The sequence below is a fragment of the Cervus canadensis genome, chromosome 11 (genome assembly GCF_019320065.1).
Source record: "Cervus canadensis isolate Bull #8, Minnesota chromosome 11, ASM1932006v1, whole genome shotgun sequence".
Taxonomy (NCBI): domain Eukaryota; kingdom Metazoa; phylum Chordata; class Mammalia; order Artiodactyla; family Cervidae; genus Cervus; species Cervus canadensis.
In genome coordinates, this window is record NC_057396.1 from 14,228,052 (window position 1) to 14,250,972 (window position 22,921).

General features: G+C 36.3%; 1 protein-coding gene across 1 annotated transcript in view; it reads left to right on the forward strand.

Annotated features, from left to right (window-relative positions):
• GUCY1A2 (guanylate cyclase 1 soluble subunit alpha 2) overlaps window positions 1–22,921 on the forward strand; it is a 437,093-nt gene that overhangs the window by 143,390 nt on the left and 270,782 nt on the right. The window contains exon 4 of the mRNA XM_043481195.1: window positions 7,506–8,221. Coding sequence (XP_043337130.1) covers window positions 7,506–8,221 — 716 coding nt within the window. The remainder of the gene's footprint in view (window positions 1–7,505; window positions 8,222–22,921) is intronic.

A 22,921-nucleotide genomic window follows, 5' to 3' on the forward strand; every position in this document is an offset into this window, starting at 1 on the left:
TACTGGAACTATCTAATTCAATGAATATAATCTTTTAAAGACTTTGCAGCATTTCTTTGGTATCTTTGACTCTGCTGTTTTCACTCTGAAGTCTAACTTCTACATAGCTAATTAATTAGCAACTCATTCCACTACCCCTTTCCCCAACCATTTCGCACTTACTACTTGCCCTCCCCTGACTATGCTGGACTCTTCCACCTACCTGCTTCATTCATATTTCATTACCGTCTGTCTTTTAGAGTTCTTGTTCCCTCCTTGTTGGCCTTCTGAACACCTACTTTTTCTACAAATTGCCTGTCAAACTTTATCTACTTGAGGAGAAAGTCAGATGTTCATTTTTTCCATATTTCCATAGCAAAAAGAAATGCAAAAAAGCAAAATGGCTGTCTTAGGAGGCCTTACAAATAGCTGTGAAAAGAAGGGAAGCAAAAAGCAAAGGAGAAAAGGAAAGATATACGCATTTGAATGCAGAGTGAAAAGACAGCCTTCAGAATGGGAGAAAATAATAGCAAATGAAGCAACAGACAAAGGATTAATCTCAAAAATATACAAGCAACTCCTGCAGCTCAATTCCAGAAAAATAAATGACCCAATCAAAAAATGGGCCAAAGATCTAAACAGACATTTCTCTAAAGAAGACATACAGATGGCTAACAAACACACGAAACGATGCTCAATGTCACTCATTATCAGAGAAATGCAAATCAAAACCTCAATGAGGTACCATTACACGCCAGTCAGGATGGCTGCTATCCTAAAGTCTATAAGCAATAAATGCTGGAGAGGGTGTGGAGAAAAGGGAACCCTCTTACACTGTTGCTGGGAATGCAAACTAGTACAGCCACTATGGAGAACAGTGTGGAGATTCCTTAAAAACCTGGAAATAGAACTGCCATATGACCCAGCAATCCCACTCCTGGGCATACACACCAAGGAAACCAGATCTGGAAGAGACATGTGCACCCCAATGTTCATCACAGCACTGTTTATAATAGCCAGGACATGGAAGCAACCTAGATGCCCATCAGCAGATGAATGGATAAGGAAGCTGTGGTACATATACACCATGGAATATTACTCAGCCCTTAAAAAGAATTCATTTGAATCAGTCCTAATGAGATGGATGAAGCTGGAGCCCATTATACAGAGTGAAGTAAGCCAGAAAGATAAAGACCAATTCAGTATACTAACACACATATATGGAATTTAGAAAGATGGTAACGATAACCCTATATGCAAAACAGAAAAAGAGACACAGATGTATAGAACAGACTTTTGGACTCTATGGGAGAAGGCGAGGGTGGGATGATCTGAGAGAACAGCATCGAAATATGTATATTATCAAGTGTGAAACAGATCGCCATTCCAGGTTGGATGCATGAGACAAATGCTTGGGGCTGGTGCACTGGGATGACCCAGAGGGATGGGATGGGGAGGGAGGTGGGAGGGGGGTTCAGGATGGGGAACACATGTAAATCCATGGCTGATTCATGTCAATGTATGGCAAAAACCACTACAATATTGTAGAGTAATTAGCCTCCAACTAATAAAAAATAACTGGGAAAAGAAAAAATAAAAAGCAAATTATTAAAGCCAGTTAAAAACACTTTGCAATAAAAAATATATACAACAACAACAACAAAAAAAATGAATGCAGAGTTCCAAAGAATAGCAAGGAGAGATAAGAAAGCCTTCCTCAGCAATCAATGCAAAGAAATAGAAGAAAACAATAGAATGGGAAAGACTAGTGATCTCTTCAAGACAATTGAGCAACCAAGGGAACATTTCATGCAAAGATGGGCTCAATAAAGGACAGAAATGGTATGGACCTAATGGAAGCAGTAGATATTAAGAAGAGGTGCAAGAATACACAGAAGAACTATACAAAAGAGATCTTCATGACCCAGATAATCATGATGATGTGATCACTCACCTAGAGCCTGACATCCTGGAATGTGGAGTCAAGTGGGCCTTAGGAAGCATCACTACGAACAAAGCTAGTGGAGGTGATGGAATTCCAGTTGAGCTATTTCAAATCCTGAAAGATGATGCTGTGAAAGTGCTGTACTCAATATGCCAGCAAATTTGGAAAACTCAGCAGTGGCCATAGGACTGGGGTAAAGGCCAGTTTTCATTCGAATCCCAAGAAAGGCAGTGCCAAAGAATGCTCAAACTACCACACAATTGCACTCATCTCACATACTAGTATAGTAGTGCTCAAAATTCTCCAAGCCAGGCTTCAACAATATGTGAACCATGAACTTCCCGATGTTCAAGCTTGTTTTAGAAAAGGCAGAGGAACCAGAAATCAAATTGCCAACATCCCCTGGATCATCAAAAAAGCAAGATAATTCCAGAAAAACATCTATTTCTGCTTATTGTCTATGCCAAAGCTGTTGACTATGTGGATCACAATAAACTGTGGAAAATTCTGAAAGAGATGGGAATACCAGACCACCTGACCTGTCTCTTGAGAAACCTGTATGCATGTCAAGAAGCGACAGTTAGAACTGGACATGGAACAACAGACTGGTTCCAAATAGGAAAAGGAGTACGTCACAGCTGTATATTGTCACGCTGCTTATTTAACTTTTTATATGCAGAGTCCATCATGAGAAATGCTTGCCTGGATGAAGCCCAAGCCGGAATCAAGATTACCAGGAGAAATATCAATAACCTCAGATATGCAGATGACACCAACGTTATGGCAGAAAGTGAAGAACTAAAGAGCCTCTTGATGAAAGTGGAAGAGGAGACTGAAAAAGTTGGCTTAAAGCTCAACATTCAGAAAACTAAGATCATGGCATCCAGTCCCATCACTTCTTGCCAAATAGATGGGGAAACAGTGGAAACAGTGGCTGACTATTTTTTGGGCTCCAAAATCATTTCAGATGGTGATAGCAGCCATGAAATTAAAAGATGTTTACTCCTTGGAAGGAAAGTTATGACCAAGCTAGACAGCATATTAAAAAGCAGAGACATTACTTTGTCAACAAAGGTCCATCTAGTCAAGGCTATGGTTTTTCCAGTGGTCACGTATGGATGTAAGAGTTGGACTATAAAGATAGCTGAGCACCGAAGAATTGCTGCTTTTGAACTGTGGTGTTGGAGAAGGCTCTTGGGAGTCCCTTGAACTGCAAGGACATCCAGCCAGTCCATCGTAAAGGAGATCAGTACTGGGTGTTCACTGGAAGGACTCATGTTGAGGCTGAAATGCCAGTACTTTGGCCACCTGATTCGAAGAGTTGACTCATTTGAAAAGACCCTGATTCTGGGAAAGATTGAGGGCAGGAGGAGAAGGGGACGACAGAGGATGAGATGGTTTGATGGCATCACCGACTCGATAGACATGGGTTTGGGTGTACTCTGGGAGTTGGTGATGAACAGGGAGGCCTGGCGTGCTGCAGTTCATGGGGTCGCAGAGAGTCGTACATGACTGAGCAACTGAACTGAACTGAACTGATAGGTCCTGTGTGCCTCCGTTACAGTTCAATCATTTGTAACTTAATTATCTGTGGGGGCCCATGAGATAAAAGGCTATGTCTTGTTGTCTTCGTATCCTTTGGTGTGGCACAACTGTAGCTTGATTCTAGATGAATGTTTAGTTTCTATGAATGAATGCTTAGTCTCCCTGTGTTTGACATTATACTAGTGATAGTATGCAGTTATGTATGCCTCAAGAGGTACACAATGTGAAATTGGATGAGGAACAGAAAATTCATGCCATGAATGAACATACTATTTCATTTACAGTTAAAGGATGTCAGATTTAGCCTATTTATTGTTTCAAAGAAATGAATTAACAGTAATTTAACATTCTTGGAACTTCCCTGATGGTCCAGTGGTTAAAAATCTGCCTTGCAATGCAGGGGATGCGTGTTTGATCCCACATGCCATGGGGTAGGTAGCTAAACCCGCCACAACTGCTGAGCCCACGTGCTGCAATGAAGGATCCTGTGTGCTGCAACTATGACCTACACGGCCAAATAAATAAATTTTTAAAAAAATATTCTTTCAACTTAGCTGTTAGTGAAAACAGTTTCATTGAAGTTTTGCCTCGTTAAGGAATGTATTTGTATATACCCAAATTTCAAACTGTTCTAGCTTCTTGTGATATGAGTAGATGAGCATTATCTCTATGTTTCAAGTGATTTACTGTAATTAGAGGGTTTGCATCAATCATGAGTGGAATCTTGCATGTGACACTGAGCTAAACTACTTGCTCTCTGCTTTCTAAATTTTGAGATGTTTAATGTGGACATCTTGGGCATTGGATCATAGCATATTTGCAAAAGCTGAAGTGATCATTCCTTAGTTTTAATTCTTCAAATTGTAAGAATTTTTTTCCTATCTAAGCTTGCACAGTTTAACAAGTGTGAAACCACAAATATTTATTAGTTTATTTAATATGGTGGTCTGTATAGAATTGCTATGTATAGTATTTGCATATAGTATTCAAAATAATTTAATTTTTCTTTACTTATACAAGTCACTTTAGCACAATGGTAGGCCTTAATATTATGATTTGCGTCTCAACCATTGTATCTTAAGTTTAGAAGAGCTTTTTAGAGCAACAAGAATTTTAAGTTCATAGACTGCTGTACTTACAAAGTAGTTTTTTAATTTGTTGCCTCTGGTGAATTATACTTACTTGTTATTTTCTGGATGATTTTGGGTGACTATGGCATTGGAAACAGGACATAAGCTTACTGTATTTTATCTGTGTTCTTAACAATTGTGAGAGTATTTTTAATGTTATGAAAGATGCAAGTTAGAAGAAATTCTCATTTTCTCACCTGTGCATGAAGACCCTATGTCCTTTTAAGATACAAGTCTTCAAAATATAGAAGAAATCCTTCGGGTATTTTCAGTGGTGCATGGAGTTTTGTTGTTCAGCAATGTAGTCAGATTATAAGAATTTTATTTACTCTGAATTTCATATTTAATAAGAATTAAATACTAAATTAATAAAATCAAACCAGTCAATCCTAAAGGAAATCAACCCTAAATACTCATTGCAAGGACTGATGCTGAAACTGAAGCTCCAATACTTTGGCCACCTAGTGAGAAGAGTTGACTTGCTAGAAAACACCCTTATGTTGGGAAAGATTGAAGGCAAGAGAAGGGGACGACAGAGGATGAGATGGTTGGATGGCATTGCCAACTCAATGGACATGAGTTTGAGCAAGCTCCGGGAGATGGTGAAGGACAGGGAAGCCTGGCGTGCTGCAGTCCATGGGTCTGCAAAGAGTCAGACACGACTGAGTGACTGAACAACAGGAAGAAATTAATAATTTAAAAAAATAATAGCAACACTGAATATTGTCATTGAAGGAACATAAGTTTACTTTGTGTTAGAATTTTTTAGTTACAGTATAGTGGTGATGATGTAAGGATTTTATATAGGAAGAAGTTTTAGGGAAGGGCATTTCAGACAGCTAGTAACCAAACCAGGAGATAATGGTTTATAATCCAAGAGAGAAGAGAGATTTAGGAGGAAGAGAAGATGAACACTGTCAAACTAGGGGAAAAAAATCAACCAAAGTTGAGTAAGATAAGGACAAAATATGATATGCTGGATTAACTAATTACAAAATCAGTTTCAATGGAGCAGTTGGAGAAGGAGCCAAATTGCAGTGAATATCATCTATCTTGTTTTCTTTCTTTCACACTTGAGAACTAGACAGAAAATTGCTATTATTATCAATTCTGACTGGCATTATTGTTAGTGAATGCAGCATATGTTGAAGTTCAGTCTTGTAACATGACAGTATGAGATGAGTGATGTTTTTGTCCTAGTAGGTGACTTTCTCAGCTTCTGTCAAATCTATTAAACTAAAATATATGTGAAATACTACTGTTTTTAGCTTAAACTTTCTACTTCTCATTTTACATTGATTTTAAGAACTTCTTTGTCAAACCAACCTCTTAACTTGGCTCCCACAATATTTAGACTCTATAGTAAGCTCTCAAAAATATATAATGTATTTGGACTATGTTTTATAACGATATTACTGACTCTGTTTTATTCCCTCACTTCTGGATGGGGAGAACTTACAGGGAATAGCAAACTAAGCCATAGACAGCATAGACTGGTTTGCATTCTAAAGGACACTGGCAAAGGGACCTGTCTTTTCCTGTCAGATTTTTGGGCCCTCCTTATAAGATGAGATAGATAAGAAACAAAGCATGAGTATGTGTAAACAACACATAACTGATTTCAGCCAAAGTCAAAGGAGAAGCAATAGGGTAACTCTACATAGAATGTTTATTTATGATACAAACTCAGCTCCCATCTGTGCAGTGTTCTTCCTCAGTGTGGATCTTACTATTGATAGATCACGTATGATCCTACTTGAAATTACTGTATAATGCATTGTGTGTATTTATTTATCATTGTAATTCCATTATTAAAGGTAGATTTCCTTTTGCCATGGCATCTGGGAATGAGTATGAACTGAGAAAACTTAGCAAAGACTTTTAGCTCTATCTGGTCAGATTCCTATTCCAGTTTTGTCTGCTTTCATTTTTGTGAATGAAAGAATGAATGAAGATCATTCCACAGTTTTAATTCCTTGTTTTTTCTCTTCCTTCCTGGGGTCTAGCTGATCTGTTTGATTTTCTTTGAGATTACTATTGTAACTTAAGCAATTCTGTTTGTGCAAGATAACCTGATGGTTGTCTCTGCTTGTGTACCATAGATTCCCTCTCTGGTTATATTTCCCATTTAACAAATGAATTGTGACAATTAATAATAATTATTGAATGGACATAACAGCCTCTTAAAAATTCTTCAATGGTGAGGGAAATTGCTAAGTAAAAGATAATATTCATGGCAATTACAGCGAATGGGGTATAATATTGAAAAGGAAAGTGAATAGCTAGATTAGCAGCTTTAAAAAGATCATGCTCCAGGAGTTGAGGGGACCCAGGGATGAATGGGTGGAGCACAACGGATTTCAGGGCAGCAAAACTACTCTGCATGATACTGAAATGGTGGGCACATATTATTACACATTTGTCAAAACTCAAGGATATATAACATCAAGAGTGAATCCTAATGTAAACTATGAACTTTGGATGATAATGTTATATAAATATAGGTTCATTGATTGTAACAAATGTACCACTGTAGTGTACAATATCAAGTTTCCAGGGGAGGAGGTTGTGTGTGGGAAGTGAACAGGGGGTACATGGACAATATGTTTACTTTCAGCTAAATTTTCCTATGTATCTAAAACTACTCTAAAAATAGTATATTTAAAATCAAACAACAACAAAATGTTTATGCTCTTTAACATCTTAGAAGCATCCAGAAGATGAACTGAAATTTACTTTCTCTAAATCAAAATGAATGACTTAACCTATTTGGGAAATTTGTGTACCCAAGGGGACTGCTTCTCTTGCTTTGGTCACTAGCTACCTCTTCTGATAAACATTTAAAAAGCTATAAATTCAATTACTTGTATTATATCTTATTAACATTTGCTTCCATTTACCTCTAGGTTTGAAGTTTGAGGAAATCCAAGAAAGATTTGGTGAGGAATTCTTTAATATATGCTTTGATGACAATGAGAGAGTCCTCCGAGCTGTAGGTGGCACATTGCAGGACTTTTTTAATGGCTTTGATGCTTTATTGGAACATATTAGAACTTCTTTTGGAAAACAGGCCACTCTAGAGTCACCATCATTCCTATGCAAAGAACTCCCCGAAGGTACTCTTATACTCCACTACTTCCACCCTCACCACATTGTGGGGTTTGCAATGCTTGGAATGATTAAGGCTGCAGGAAAGAAGATCTATCGGCTGGATGTGGAAGTGAACCAGGTTGCTGAGAAACTGTGCTCTGATGGTTCAAACCCAGGCAACTGTAATGGCCTTGCTTTCCTTATCAGACAATGTGAAAATGCTAATATCACGAAGAACCTTCCACAGGGAACATCCCAAGTTCCTGCGGACCTCAGAATTAGCATCAACACCTTCTGCAGAGCCTTCCCTTTTCACTTGATGTTTGACCCCCACATGTCAGTCCTTCAGCTGGGGGAAGGCCTAAGGAAGCAGCTCCGATGTGACACTCACAAAGTGCTCAAGTTTGAGGACTGCTTTGAGATCATTTCTCCGAAGGTTAATGCCACCTTCGAAAGGGTTCTGCTGCGCCTGTCCACCCCATTTGTGATTAGGACCAAGCCTGAGGCTTCTGGCACTGAGAATAAAGACAAGGTAAGTGGCCATGGACTTGATACGGGTGATAGGAACTGGCAGATTTCATAATTCTTTTAGTATATTACGTGCAGGTGGTACTTATAATTATTTAGGCAAGAGAACCTAGAGTGCCATTTAGAAAATTACTGGTTTCTGGATATATGTAGAGAGACTTGACCCTATTCCCAGCTGTTTTGCATACTGTCTGCTTCTTTCATTAATCTATTTCACCATATAAAAAGCTGACATTTATTATTACTAGCCATAGTAATTACAAAAATGATAGGATTTACTAAAGACCTGATACTATAAATCCATGAATATTTCCACTGATTGAGTCAAGCTCTGAGAGGAATACTTAAGACTCACTTCAACATTGTGGGAATTGCTTGCCTTATCCTTAAATAAATACAAGTAAAAGCTAGCTACACTTTGAATATGTTATGCTCTAAATTTCACAACCTAGGAACTCTGGTTTACATCCAATTTTTCTTAATATGCAGAATAATATATTAAGTGACTATCAAAACTTTTAATTAAATTTTAGTGTTGAAAAAGAGGCATTTCTTTAGAACATTTTCACTCCTTGAGAGAATACACTGGAATTATTCTATTTTTTAAGTGTAGGGAATATTAAAGCTGCAGTTTTGTTTTCTAGAAGTACAATATTTGGCTAGGAGGGTTTGAAGTATTTTGGGCCTTAAAATTGAAGTTAATATTATTGAAAATGTGCTTGAAGTAAAATATATTATTGTCAATGTTGATTGCTTTATATATTTTATAGATTTTAGAACAGTCAATTCAATTTAAAGTTACCGCTTCAAGTCCCCCCCCCCATATTTAATCTGGCTTGTATGTCTATATAATTTTTATATCACAGTAAGAAATAGACACAATGAGATGATGACTCAAATGTCAAGGCCCCCTGCAAGTTCCAATAATAAGAAACTGCTCATTAAGAAGATCCAATTATAATTTAAATATGTTAGTGGCTGTTTAAAAATAAAGCAGCAATAGACAGTATTTTTGTTTAAAATAGGGATAGCAGTCCTCTTATTCTGTTTACATTTCTACTTATCCACCTGGGTTTGCTAGAATGAGACATTCAGGAGGCTACAGTTAGCACAAACAAAATTATAGTCAATAAAGTTATGACATGGAATCTTAACCAGATGAGTAATATTTTTCAGTTATTTTAGTGCCAAAATTGTAGTTTTCTAAAACATGAAAAGAAGAAAATCAGAATTAAAAATTATGATCCCATTGATAAATTTGGCCTTGATTCATGATTTTTTCCATAATTGCTGGCCTTGTTAATAGTTGTCTGAAGTTTCCAGTTTTATATTGGACTTTTATAAGAAAGTGCTATTTTTCAACAGTGTAAGATATTTATTCTTTAGTCTACAGTGAAGGCTTTCATTGGAATGTAGCTGTTTTGGCTATGCACATACTATCAGTTAGCTACCACCCCTCTCCATCAAAAAGAAAAGCAACAAAAAACAAGAGCTAATCATACAGCTGAATGATGGTAAATCATTTTCAGAGTGAACTGTGTTGCTTTCGCTAAACCATGATCTTTGTCATTTTGTGTTGTCAGTTAGGGTTAACTATATAGCTAGAGGTAGAATACTCCTGTGAGCAATTTGGTGAGGTAGTCATCATCTTAGTTTCAGAGAATTTATATCTTTATTCTGCAGTAATAAGGTCTAAAGACATGTGTTGATTACCAGTAGCAAGAATGTCGCTGAGAGGGATCTAATAGATTTCCAAAGAGAAGGAAAGGGGAATCTGATTTTCAACCAGGAAAAGCTCAATCTGTTATTAGGACTAAGTTAAATAATTCTCTGACAACTTAGGCTGCCTATCTTAGAGAGTTATTTGAAAAGATTAAGTGATATAATCCATGTAAAATTCTTATAGCCTTGGCTTCAGGGTTAAGTGTCGATTAAATGCTCATTATTATTAATTCTACCACTGTTATAATTATTGTTCCTTTCCTCTTTTAACATTCTTCCTATCCATTCTCCTCTCTTCTTGCCTTATGGAAGTAAGTACTGGAGATCAGTAGGTTGAATAATTTTGGAGAAGTACCAAGTCTGCCTAACAGCATCATGAAATATGATTTGGGTTTATCGCCTTAATAATGACTAGAAGACTGTCACAAATTCTATAGGATTTTTGTTTGAATCTGCTTTTTTATTTACAGACTATCATTATTTTAAGTCCCTAGCTTTCTTTTTTTTTAATTTTTTTTTATTGAAGGATAATTGCTTCACAGAATTTTGTTTTCTGTCAAACCTCAACATGAATCAGCTATGAGTATACATATATCCCTCCCTTTTGAACCTCCTTCCCATTTTACTCCCCATCGCACCCCTGTAGGTTGATACAGACCCCCTGTTTGAGTTTCCTGAGCCATACAGCAAATTCTTGTTGGCTATTTTACATATGGTAATGTGAGATTCCATGTTACTCTTTCCATACATCTCACCCTATCCTCCCCTCTCCCCATGTCCATAAGTCTGTTATCTATGTCTGTTTCACCATTGCTGCCCTGTAAATAAATTCTTCAGTACCATTTTTCTAGATTCTGTATATATGCATTAGAATACAACATTTATCTTTCTCTTTCTGACTCACTTCACTTTGTATAATAGGTTCTAGGTTCATCCACCCCATTAGAACTGACTCATATGAATTCCTTTTTATGGCTGAGTAATATTCCATTGTGTTTATGTACCACAGTGTCTTTATCCATTCATGTCAATGGCCATCTAGGATACTTCCATGTTCTAGGTATTGTAAACAGTGCTGCAGTGAACAATGGGATACACATGTCTTTTTCAATTTTGGTTTCCTCAGAGTATTTGCCTAGGAGTGGGATTGCTGTGTCATATGGTGGTTTTATTCCTAGCTTTTTAAGGAATCTCCATACCATCTTCTGGGCTTCCCTCATAGCTCAGCTGGTAAAGAATCTACCTGCAATGCAGGAGACCTGGGTTCGATTCCTGGGTCAGGAAGATCCATGTTCTCCCATGGAAATGGCAACCCACTCCAGTATTCTTGCCTGGAAAATTCCATGGACAAAGGAGCCTGGCAGGCTACAGTCCATGGGGTCACAAGAGTTGGACCCGACTTAGTGACTAAACCACCACCACCATACCATCTTCCATAGTGGCTGTGTCAATTTACATTCCCGCCAACAGTGCAAGAGTGTTCTCTTTTCTCCACACCCTCTCCAGCATTTATTGTTTGTAGACTTTTTGAGATGGCTATTCTGACTGGTATGAGGTGATATCTCATTGTAGTTTTGATTTGCGTTTCTCTAGTAATGAGTGATGTTGAGCATCTTTTCATGAGTTTGTTAGCGATCTGTGTGTTTTCTTTGGTGAAATGTCTGTTTAGGTCTTCTGCTCCCTTTTTGACTGGGTTGTTTGTGTTTCTGGTATTGAGTTGTATGAGTTGCTTGTGTATTTTGGACATTAATCCTTTGCCAGTTGTTTCAGTTGCTTTTATTTTCTCCCATTCTCAGGGTTGTCTTTTCATCTTGCTTATAGTTTCCTTTGCTGTGCAAAAGATTTTAAGTTTAATTGGGTCTCACTTGGTCTTTATTTATTTCCATTACTTTGGTCTTTATTTTCATTACTCAAGGAGGTGGGTCATAGAGGATCTTGCTTTGATTTATGTCATCAAGTGTTCTGCCTGTGTTTTCCTCTAAGAGTTTTATAGTTTCTGGTCTTACATTTAGGTCTTTAATTCATTTCATCTATGTGTTTGGTGTTAGGAAGTGTTCTAATTTCATTGTTTTGCATATAGTTGTTCAGTTTCCCCGGCACCATTAATTGAAGAGGTTGTCTTTGCCCTATTGTTTATTCTTGCCTCCTTTGTCAAAAATAAGGTACCCATAGGTGAATGGGTTTATTTCTGGACTTTCCATCTTGTTCCATTTGTCTATGTTTCTGTTTTTATGCCAGTACCATACTGTCTTAATGACTGTAGCTTTGTAGTATAGTCTGAAGTCAGGAAGCTTGATTCCTCCAGCTCCATTCTTCTTTCTCAAGACTGCTTTGGCTACTCTGGGTCTTTTGTGTTTCCATATGAATTGTGAAATTTTTTGTTCTAGTTCTGTGAAAAATGTCATTGGTAATTAGATGGGGGTCACATTGAATCTGTAGATTGCCTTTGGTAGTATAGACATTTTCACAATATTGATTCTTCTTACCCAGGAACATGGAATATCTCTTCATCTGTTTATGTCATCTTTGATTTCTTTCATCAGTGTCTTATAATATTCTGTGCACAGTTCTTTTGTCTCCTTACATAAATTTATGCCTAGATATTTAATTCTTTTTGTTGCAATGGTGAATGGGATTGATTCCCTAATTTCTCTTTCGGATTTTTCATTGTTAGTATATAGAAATGCAAGTTATTTCTCTGTCTTGATTTTGTATCCTGAAACTTTGCTAAATTCACTGATTAGCTCTAGTAATTTTCTGGTTCTATCTTTAGGGCCTTCTATGTACAGTATCATGTCATCTGCAAACAGTGAGAGCTTTACTTCTTCTTTTCTGATCTGGATTTCTTTTATTTCCTTTTCTTCTCTGATTCCTGTAACTAGGACATCCAGAACTATGTTGAATAATAGTGGTAAAAGTGGACACCCTTGTCTTACTCCTGATCTTAGGGACAATGCTTTCAGCTTTTCACCATTGAGAATAACATTTGCTATAGGCTTATCATATATGGCCTTTACTAGGTTGAGGAAGGTTCCTTCTATGTCCATTTTTTGAAGTTTTAATCATAAATTGGTACTTAATAATGTCAAAGGCTTTTTCTGCATCTATTGAGATTATCATATAGTTTTTATCTTTCAATTTGTTAATATGGTGTATCACATTGATTGATTTACATATAATGAAGAATCCTTGCATTCCTGGAATAAATCCAACCTTATCATGGTATATGAGCTTTTTGATGTGTTGCTAAATTCTGTTTGCTAAAATTTTGTTGAGGATTTTTGCATCTATGTTCATCAGTGATATTGGCATGTAGGTTTCTTTTTTTGTGTTGTCTCTGAATTGGTTTTGGTATCAGGGTGATTGTGTCATTGTAGAATGAGTTTGGAAGTGTTCCTTCCTCTGCAATTTTTTGAAAGAGTTTTAGAAGGATAGGCATTAGCTCTTCTCTAAATGTTTGATAGAATTTTCCATAATAGTCTCTTACAATCCTTTGTGTTTCTACATTTTCTGTTATAACCTCTCCTTTTTCATTTCTGAGTTTGTTGATTTGATTCTTCTCTCTTTTTTTCTTGATGAGTCTGGCTGAAGGTTTATCAATTTTTTTTATCTTCTCAAAAAATCAGTTTTTAGTCTTATTAATCTTTACTATTCTTTCATTTCTTTTTCATTTATTTCTGCTCTGATCTTTATGATTTCTTTCCTTATACTAATTTTGAGGGTTTTTTGTTCTTTTTCCAGTTGTTTTAGGTGTAAAATTAGGTTTTTATTCAATGTTTTTCTTGTTTCTTGAGGTAGGATTGTATTGCTATAAATTTCCCTCTTAGGACTGCTTTTGCTGCATCCCATAGGATTTGAGTTCTCATATTTTCATTGTCATTTGTTTTTAGAATTTTTTTTATTTCCCTTTTGATTCTTTAGTAACCTGTTGGTTATTTACAAACGTGTTGTTTAATCTCCATCTGTTTCTGTTTCTTGCAGTTTTTTTCTTGTAATTGATATCTAGTTTCGTAGCATTGTGGTTGGAGAAGATGCTTGATATGATTAAAATTTTCTTAAATTTACAAAGGATTGGTTTGTGATGCAAGATGTTGTCTATCCTGGAGAATGTTCCATGTGAACTTGAGAAGAAGCTGTGTTCTTCTGCATTTGAATGGAATGTCCTGAAGATATCAGTAAGATCCATCTCATCTAATGTATCATTGAAGACATGTGTTTCCTTATTAATTTTCTGTTTTGATGATCTGTCCATTGGTGTGAGTGGGGTGTTAAAGTCTCCTATTATTAATCTGTTACTGTCAGTTTCTCCTTTTATGTCTGTTAGTGTTTGTTTTATGTATTGAGGTGCCCCTGTGTTGGGTGCATAGATATTTACAATTGTTATGTCTTCCTCTTGGATTGATCCCTTGATCATTATGTAGTGTCCTTCCTTATCTCTTGAAATTTTCTTTATTTTAAGGTCTGTTTTGTCTTATATGATGATTGCTACTCCAGCTTTCCTTTGCTTCCCATTTGCCTGGAATATATGTTTCTATCCTCTCATTTTCAGTCTATATGTGTCTTTAGGTCCAAAGTGAGTTTCTTATAGACAGCATATATATAGTCCTTATGATCTGTAAAATTTCTGTAGAGAAATTAGCTGAAAGCCTTATGAGGGTTTCATTTATATCTTTCATATAAATATATATATTTATTTTAATATATGTATTTCCTATGTATCTTTATTTTTATCTTGCTGTCTTTGGAATTCTCTCCTTAACTTTTCCCATTTCAATTATAATATATCTTGGTGCAGGTCTGTTTGGGTTCATCATGTTTGGAACTCCGTGATTCCTGTGCCTGGATATCTATTTCCTTCCATATGTTTGGGAAGTTTTCAGTCATAATTTCTCAAAATACATTTTCAATCCCCTTCCCTCTCTTTTTCCTTTCTGGACACCTGTAGTGCAAATTTTGGAATGCTTAACGTTGTTTTAAAAATCTCTTACTTTCTTCTTCTGAGATTTATTTTTCTCTCTGCTCTTCTGATTGGGTGATTGCCATCATTCCGTTTTCCATATCATCCAACCTTCTCATCCTCTGCCGTCCCCTTTTCCTCCTGCCTTCAATTGTTCCCAGCCTCAGGGACTTTTCTAATGAGTCAGTTCTTCACATCAGGTGGCCAAAGTATTGGAGCTTCAGTTTCAGCATCAGTCCTTCCAATGAATATTTAGGACTGATTTCCTTTAGGATGGACTGGTTGGATATCATTGCATTCCAAGGGCCTCTCAAGAGTCTTCAACACCACAGTTCAAAAGCATCAATTCTTCAGTGTGCAGCTTTCTTTATGTATCACTTAGTCTGCTTTTAATTCCTTGTAGTATGTTTTTTATTTCAGCTATTGTATTCATTCATGATTGGGCCTTTTTATATTTTCTAGTTCCTTGTTGAAATGATCAGTGTTTAGATCATTTCTTCTCCCTAATGCAGTTAACATTTTTATTACCAATGTTTTAGATTCTTTATCTAAAGAATTGTTTGTTTCATTATTTTTTTCCAATGGTTTACTCTGGCCCTTTCAATTAAGAGCAGTTCCTCAGCCTTGTAATTTTAGTTACCTTTCTGTACTTCTATGAATTTAGTTAAAACAGTTACCTATTGCAGTTTTGAAGGTATTTTCTTATATGGAAACATATCTCTGCAAAGTGTGCACCTTTGACTGGAGGACTGAACTTGACATGGACAACAATCACATCTTTCCTAGATGTGTGCTGGTGTCTATCACCTTGTTATTAATAACTGGTGGGGATCCAGATAGAATGGCTAGAGACAGCACTGTGTGTGAGTGGGACTTCCTCTCTGCTCAGTGGCCATCACTGCCCTGCCAGAGGTAGAAGTTTTGTCTCAAGGTCCAGGAGCAGAAGCCTAGAGGGTTGGCCTTGTTGTGGCTCTGTTAGGTATGTATTTTCCCCTCTCTCTGACCAGAGACTTTTGCATCAGAGGAGTTGCATAGTGCCCAGAGGTCTGATGCACTGCATGTGTAGGTGTCTATAGCCTCTGGTGCAAGTCTCCTTTGTTACTCACAGAAAATCATTACCCTCTGCTTCCACCATCCACACTCTCTTGTGAAGCTTCTTTCCTGGGCTGGTGGGGTCCTAGGTGGATTCTTGGTGTGTGTTGCATTTAGCTGTGGTCTAGTGCTCACCATCAGATATCTGGACTGCTTCTGAGGTACTGCTTGAGTAAGCACCAACTTCCTTCTTGAGACTGGGTTGCCTCCGTGTCCCATGGTCAAATCTTTTCTCTGGTCCTTCTCACCCTAGATTCAGTGCCATGCTGTGACATGGAATAAGCAAGTGTAGGGTGTTCACTTTGCTCATTTTGGGGCATGTTGAGAGTCAGTTGCAGGATCCCCAGCAGAGCAGACCTATCTCTGTCCTGCCTCAAGGACTAGCTAGCATGTGTGCACACTTCAGGAACAGAGTCCAGTCTTTTCCCTAACTTTCTGTTTGTTGCAGTGGACCTCCACCTAGACTCAGGGGTGTATCTTCTCCATATAGGTCCAGGACTGGGATGCCCAGCCTGTGACTTCACATGCTTACTCCCCAGGGTTTTCACCTGAGTGTCGGCTCATGTAATTGCCCTTTTTTATCCGAGTCCCCTCCCTGGACACAAACCCCAACTCAATTGCTTCCTTTCCTGCTCAATTGCATATTTATTTTCCTTACACTTTTGTTTGAACAGGAGTCCTTCTGCTAGTCTAGAGTTAGTTTTCAGTGAGAATTTGTCAACATACATATTTATTTTTGATGTGTTTTTCGTGGAGAGATGAATGCCACATCCACTTACTCTGTCGCCTTGATATTACTACTTCCAAATTGAAATTCTGTTGCAGATATTACTGAGGCTTATCCTGGTATTTTTTTCTTGATTCAATGCCAGTAATGTTAAAATTATTATATAGTAGATGTTATATTACTATATAGTTACTTATTCTGTATGTTATATTACTGTATAGTTACTTATTCTGTATATTTAAAGAACAAGGTAGGCGATTGCATGGTGAATAATATATTCCTTATAGTAATCCTCATGCTTAATATATGCATTTTGCTGTGTTTTTATTTTTGTTGGCAAGAAAGTCTACATGTTTGAACTTACAAAAGAAAGTGCTCTTACTTTCAGATATTATTTAGTTCTAGTGTAGGTTCTGATGAGTGGGAAATTAGCCCCTTTAGTTAAAAATTGTTCAGAATTTTTCTTTAATTGTTCCTTTTGTTTTTAACAGTATTATTTTATTTACCTGGTAGATTTCAGATTCAGTAAATTAAAATTTGAGCAGATGTTTTGAGTGTGTCATCTACTTCCTGATTTTTATGGTGCTCTCTAGTCACACTAACATTTTTTATAAGTATATGGTACAGTTATTATTAGTAAATGTATTTAATTGTGTAACTATGATAAAGACTCCATTTTAGAATACTTTATCACGCCAAAAATCCTGTGCCCATTTGCAGTCAATCCCTGCTCTAACTCCCAACTCCAGGCAACTACTGGTCTACTTTCATCTCTAGAGATGCCTTTTCTACACATTTCTTATAAATGTTATCATAAAATGTAGTCTTTTTTTTTTTTGGTCTGGCATAATGTTTTTGAAGTTTATTCATGTTGTACCATGTATGAGCAATTTTTTCCTTTTTAGGACTGAACAGTATTCCATTGTATGGATATACCACAGTTTGTTTAAGAGTTGATGGACACTGGATTGTTTTCACATTTTGGCTACTATTAATAATGTTGCAATGAACATTTGAATACAAGAGTTTTGTTGTATATATTTCTATTCTCTTAGTTCAATTCCTAGGAGAGGAATTGCTATGTGATATGGTAAGTATATGTTTTAGTTTTTAAAGAAATCACCACACTGTTTACCCAAGAGGCCATGGCATTTCACATTTCGCCAGTAATGTATGCAGATTTAAGTTTTCTTTATATTCTCACTGGATCTTGATATTATCACTCTTTTTGATCATAATCATCCTAGCGCGTTCTGAGTGATAGGGATTTAATGTACATTTTCCTGATGACTAATGATGTTCAGTCATTCCCCTGATGACTAATGATGTTAAGCATCTTTTCTTGTGCTTATTAGCTAGTGGTATATTTTTTTCTGTTAAATGTATAATCAATATTTTTTCTATATCTAATTGTGTCCCTATTATTGAATTATAGTTTCTTAAAAATAATATACAGTCTGAGTATTGTGTTGACTTCAAACAGTGCTGTCTTTGAAATATAAAAGCTTAAATTTTGATGGTAACATTATTTCCTTTTATGGATCATGCTTTTAGTATGCTACCTAATAAAACTTTTGTATAACTCAGGATCAAAGATATTTTCTCCATCTAAATGTTTTACAATCTTACATTTAGATTTTAGATCCATTTTGAGGTATATTTTGTGTATGTCATCAGTGCCCAAATTTTTGTTGTTTGTTTTTTTTTGCACATAGACATCAAATTGTTTCACCAGTTTTTGAGAAAATTATCATTTCATCAATGAATTGCCCCTGTAACTTTGTCAAAATTAATTGACTAAAATATTTCTAGGTTTCCTATTTTCTATTTTAAAATATCTGACTTCATGCTCACAGCAAGGTGTGTTGATTACTGTATCAAAATAAGTTTTGTAAATGGATATTCTAAGTCTTCCAAATTTATTCCTTTTTGAAATTATTTTGACTATTCTAGATCCCTTGTGTTTCCACATAATTTTATGATCTGCCTTTAGATTCATAAAATACTTTTGGAATTTTGATAGGGATTGTACTGAATTTATAGATCAATTTGGAAAGTGTAGTCATCCTAACAATGTTGCCTTCCATTCCATGAGAATATTTCTCAACTCCTTTAGAGCTTTCACTTTGTCAAGAAATGTTTTATGGTTTTCATTGTACAGTTCTTGCACGTTTTTGTTTATTTTTATTCTTCATCTTATCATGGATGGGATGTTTTGAAATTTTATTTTTCTTATAATAATGGAATATATATTATACTTGTATATTGATCTTAAGTCTTATGACCTTCCTAAATTCAGAATAGTTTGATATTGAATTGGACGGGTCAATTCATTAGGACTTTTTACATAGAGGGTCATATAATCCAAGAATTCAAATAGTTTCTTTATTCATTTTCAGTCTATTTTTGAATCTTTTTCTTCCCTCCAGTCTTTACTTCTTCTTGTGATGTCTCTGGACTCAAAAAATTAGTTGAGAAGTATTTGTTTTTAAAACCCTTTTTATAAAATACATTGGGTTAATACCATTTCTTCTTTTCAAATTTGATGTACAGTTAACATTGTATGGTTTGTTTTCTTCTGCCCCTTTCCTTTGGACCTCTATTTTTTTTTTTATTCTTTTGGACCTTTATTTTTTATTCTAAAGTGTGTCACTTCTTATTGACTCCTATAGTTGACTTTCACTTTTTTATACAATCTGATAATCTCTGCCTTTTGATTGGATTGTAGCATATTCACATTTAATGTAATTGTTGATTTGGTTGGATTTTATCTAACATATTGCAATTTGTTTTCTTTATGTCTCATATCTTCTTGTTCCTATATTCCTTCTTTAATACCTTTTTGGATTAAACATTTTTAGAATGCCATTTTAGTTTCTTACTGTTTTTTTTAATTTTATTAGTGGTTGTTTTACAGATTACAGTATATAATATCTCACGTGTTCATGCATGCTAAATCACTTCAGTTGTGTCCAACTCTATGCAATCCTGTGGAATATAGCCTGCCGGGCCCCTCTGTCCATGGGATTCTCCAGGCAGGAATACTGGAGTGGGTTGCCATGCATTCCTCCAGGGCATCTTCTCAACACAGGAATCGAACCCTGGTCTCTTATGTCTCCTGCATTGGCTGGTGGGTTCTTTACCACTGGTGCCACCTGGAAAGCCCATATAATATCACGTAGATATCTATGCATGTGTGCTCAGTTGTGTCTGACTCTTTGCGACCCCATGGACTGTAGTCCACTGGGCTCTTCTGTTCATGGGATTCTCCAGGCAAGAATACTGGAATGGGTTGCCATTTCTTCCTGTAGGGGATCTTCCTGACTCAGGGATCAAACCCACATCTCCTGTGTCTCCTGTATTGGCAAGTGAATTCTTTATTCACTGAGCCATTGGGGAAGCCCATATAATATTGCAGTACCCTTCAAATTTGTGCTGACCTAGCACTCATGGACTATAACAGTTTTAATCTTACATTGTTCCCTACTGCCCCTCCCTCCACTTTGTCCTCTTTGTAGTAGTATTCTGCATGTTATAAATCCAATTATTTATAATAATTGATGTGATTATTATATATAATATAATAATTATGTATATAATGATCATAATTATATATTATGTATATCAGTTCAGTCGCTCAGTCATGTCCAACTCTTTGCAACCACATGAACTGCAGCACTCCAGGCCTCCCTGTCCATCACCAACTGCCGGAGTCTACCCAAACCCATGTACATTGAGTTGGTGATGCCATCCAACCACCTCATCCTCTGTCGTCCCCTTCTCCTCCTGCCCTCAATCTTTCCCAGCATCAGGGTCTTTTCAAATGAGTCAGCTCTTCGCATGAGGTGGCCAAAGTATTGGAGTTTCAGCTTCAACATCAGTCCTTCCAATGAACACCCAGGACTGATCTCCTTTAGGATGGACTGGTTGGATCCCTTGCAGTGTATATACCTTAATTTATATTCAATTAGAGGATAAGCTTTACAGTGTTGTGCTGGTTTCTGCCATACATCAGCTTTACTCCACAATAGGTATACGCATCTCCCCACTTGGAACCTCCCTCCTACCTCCCACATAATCCACCACCTCTAGGTTGTCACAGAGCACCAGGTCTGAGATCCATGGATCATACAGGGATCTCAGTTTCCCATTGGCTATCTTTTTATATATGGCAATGTACATATTTCAATGCTGTTCTCTCAGTTTGTCCCACCCTCTCCCTCCCCCACTGTGTCTCCATTTCAGCTCTGCAAATAGTTCATCAGTACCATCTTTCTAGATTCCATATAGATGCATTAATATATGATATCTGTTTTTCTCTTTCAGTCTTACTTCACTCTGTGTGATAGACTCTAGGTTCATCCACCTCATTAGAAATGACTCAGATGTGTTCCTTTTATGAGTAACATTCCATTGTACATATGTATCACAGCATCTAAATCCACTTATCTGTCAGTGGACATCTAGGTTGCATCCATGTCCGAGCTATTGTAAGTGGTGCTGCAATTATCCTTTGTGTACATGTGTCTTTTTCAATCATGATTTCCTTGGGGTATATGCCCAGTAGTGGAGTTGTTGAATCATGTGGTAGTTTTAGTTCTTGTTTTCTAAGGAAAACTGTACTTCTTAGTGGTTGTATCAATTTACATTCCTACCAACAATGCAAAAGGGTTCCATTTTTCTCCACATCCTCTCCAGCATTTATTGTTTTGTACATTTTTTTGATGGTGGGCATTCTGACTGGTATAAGGTCATACTTCAGTTAATTTTTATTTTCATTTCCCTAATAATTAGTGATATTGAGCATCTTTTCATGTGCTTTTGCCCATCTCTATGTCTTTTTTGGAGAATTATCTCTTTGGGTCTTTTGCCCTTTTTTCATTGGGCTGTTTGTTTTCCTAATTGAGCCATATGACCTGCATATATATTCTGCAGATCAATCCTTTGTCAGTTTTATTTGCAATTATTTACTCCCATCCTGAGGGTTATCTTTTAATCTTTTTATTGTTTCCTTTGTTGTGAAAAAGCTTTAAGTTTAATTTGGTCCGATATGTTTATTTTTATTTCCATTACCCTAGCAGATGGGTCATAGAGGATCATGTAGTCAAAGAGTATACTGCCTATGTTTTCCTTTAAGATCTTTATAGTTTCTGGGCTTTCACTTAAGTCTTTAATCCATTTTGAATTTATTTTCATGTATGGTGTTAGGAAGTGTTCTAGTTTCATTCTTTTACATGTAGTTGTCCTATTTTTCCAGCAATATTAATGAAGAGGCTGTCTTTCCACCATTTCATATTTTTGACTGCTTTGCCAAGATAAGGTGCCCATAGGTGCATGAGTTTATTTCTGGCCTTTGTTATCTTGTTCCATTGATCTATATTTCTGTTCTTGTGCCAGTACCATACTGTTTGATGAAAATAGCTTTGTAGTAAATTCTGAAGTCCAGAAGGTTGATCCTCCCAGCTCCATTTTTCTTTCTCAAGATTGTTTTGGCTATTAGGGGTTTTGTGTCTTGTTTCCATACAAATTGTGAATTTTTTTGTTCAAATTCTCTGAACAGTACCACTAGCAATTTGATTCAGATTTTGTTGAGTCTATGGATTGCTTTGGGTAGTGTAGTCATTTTCACAATATTGATTCTTCCAATTCAAGAACATCGTTTATATCTCCATCTGTTTGTATTGTCTTTGATTTCTTTCATAAATGTCTTGTAGTTTTCTTAATACAGGGCTTCTGTCTCTTTAGATAGGTTTAGTCTTATGTATTTTATTCTTTTTGTTGCAGTGCAGAATAGAATTGTTTCCTTCTCTTTTTCAGTTTTCATTGTTAGTGTATAAGAATGTAAGTTATTTTTTTTTGTATTGCTTTTATATCATGTGACATTACTATATTAATTGATTTACTATAGTAATTTTCTGGTGGATTCTTTAGGTTTTCTATGTATAGTATCATGTCGTCTATAAACAGGGAGAGTTTTACTTCTTTTTCAATCTGGGTTCTTTTATTTCTTGTTCTTCTCTGATTGCCATGACTAGGGCTTCCAAAATTATGTTGAATAATAATGGCGAGAGTGGACACCCTCGTCTTGTTCCTGATCTTAGAGGAAATGCTTTCAGTTTTTCACCATTGAGAATATGTTTGCTATAGGTTTGTTGGATATGGCCTTTATTATGTTGAGGTATATTCCTTCTGTGCCTACCTTCTGG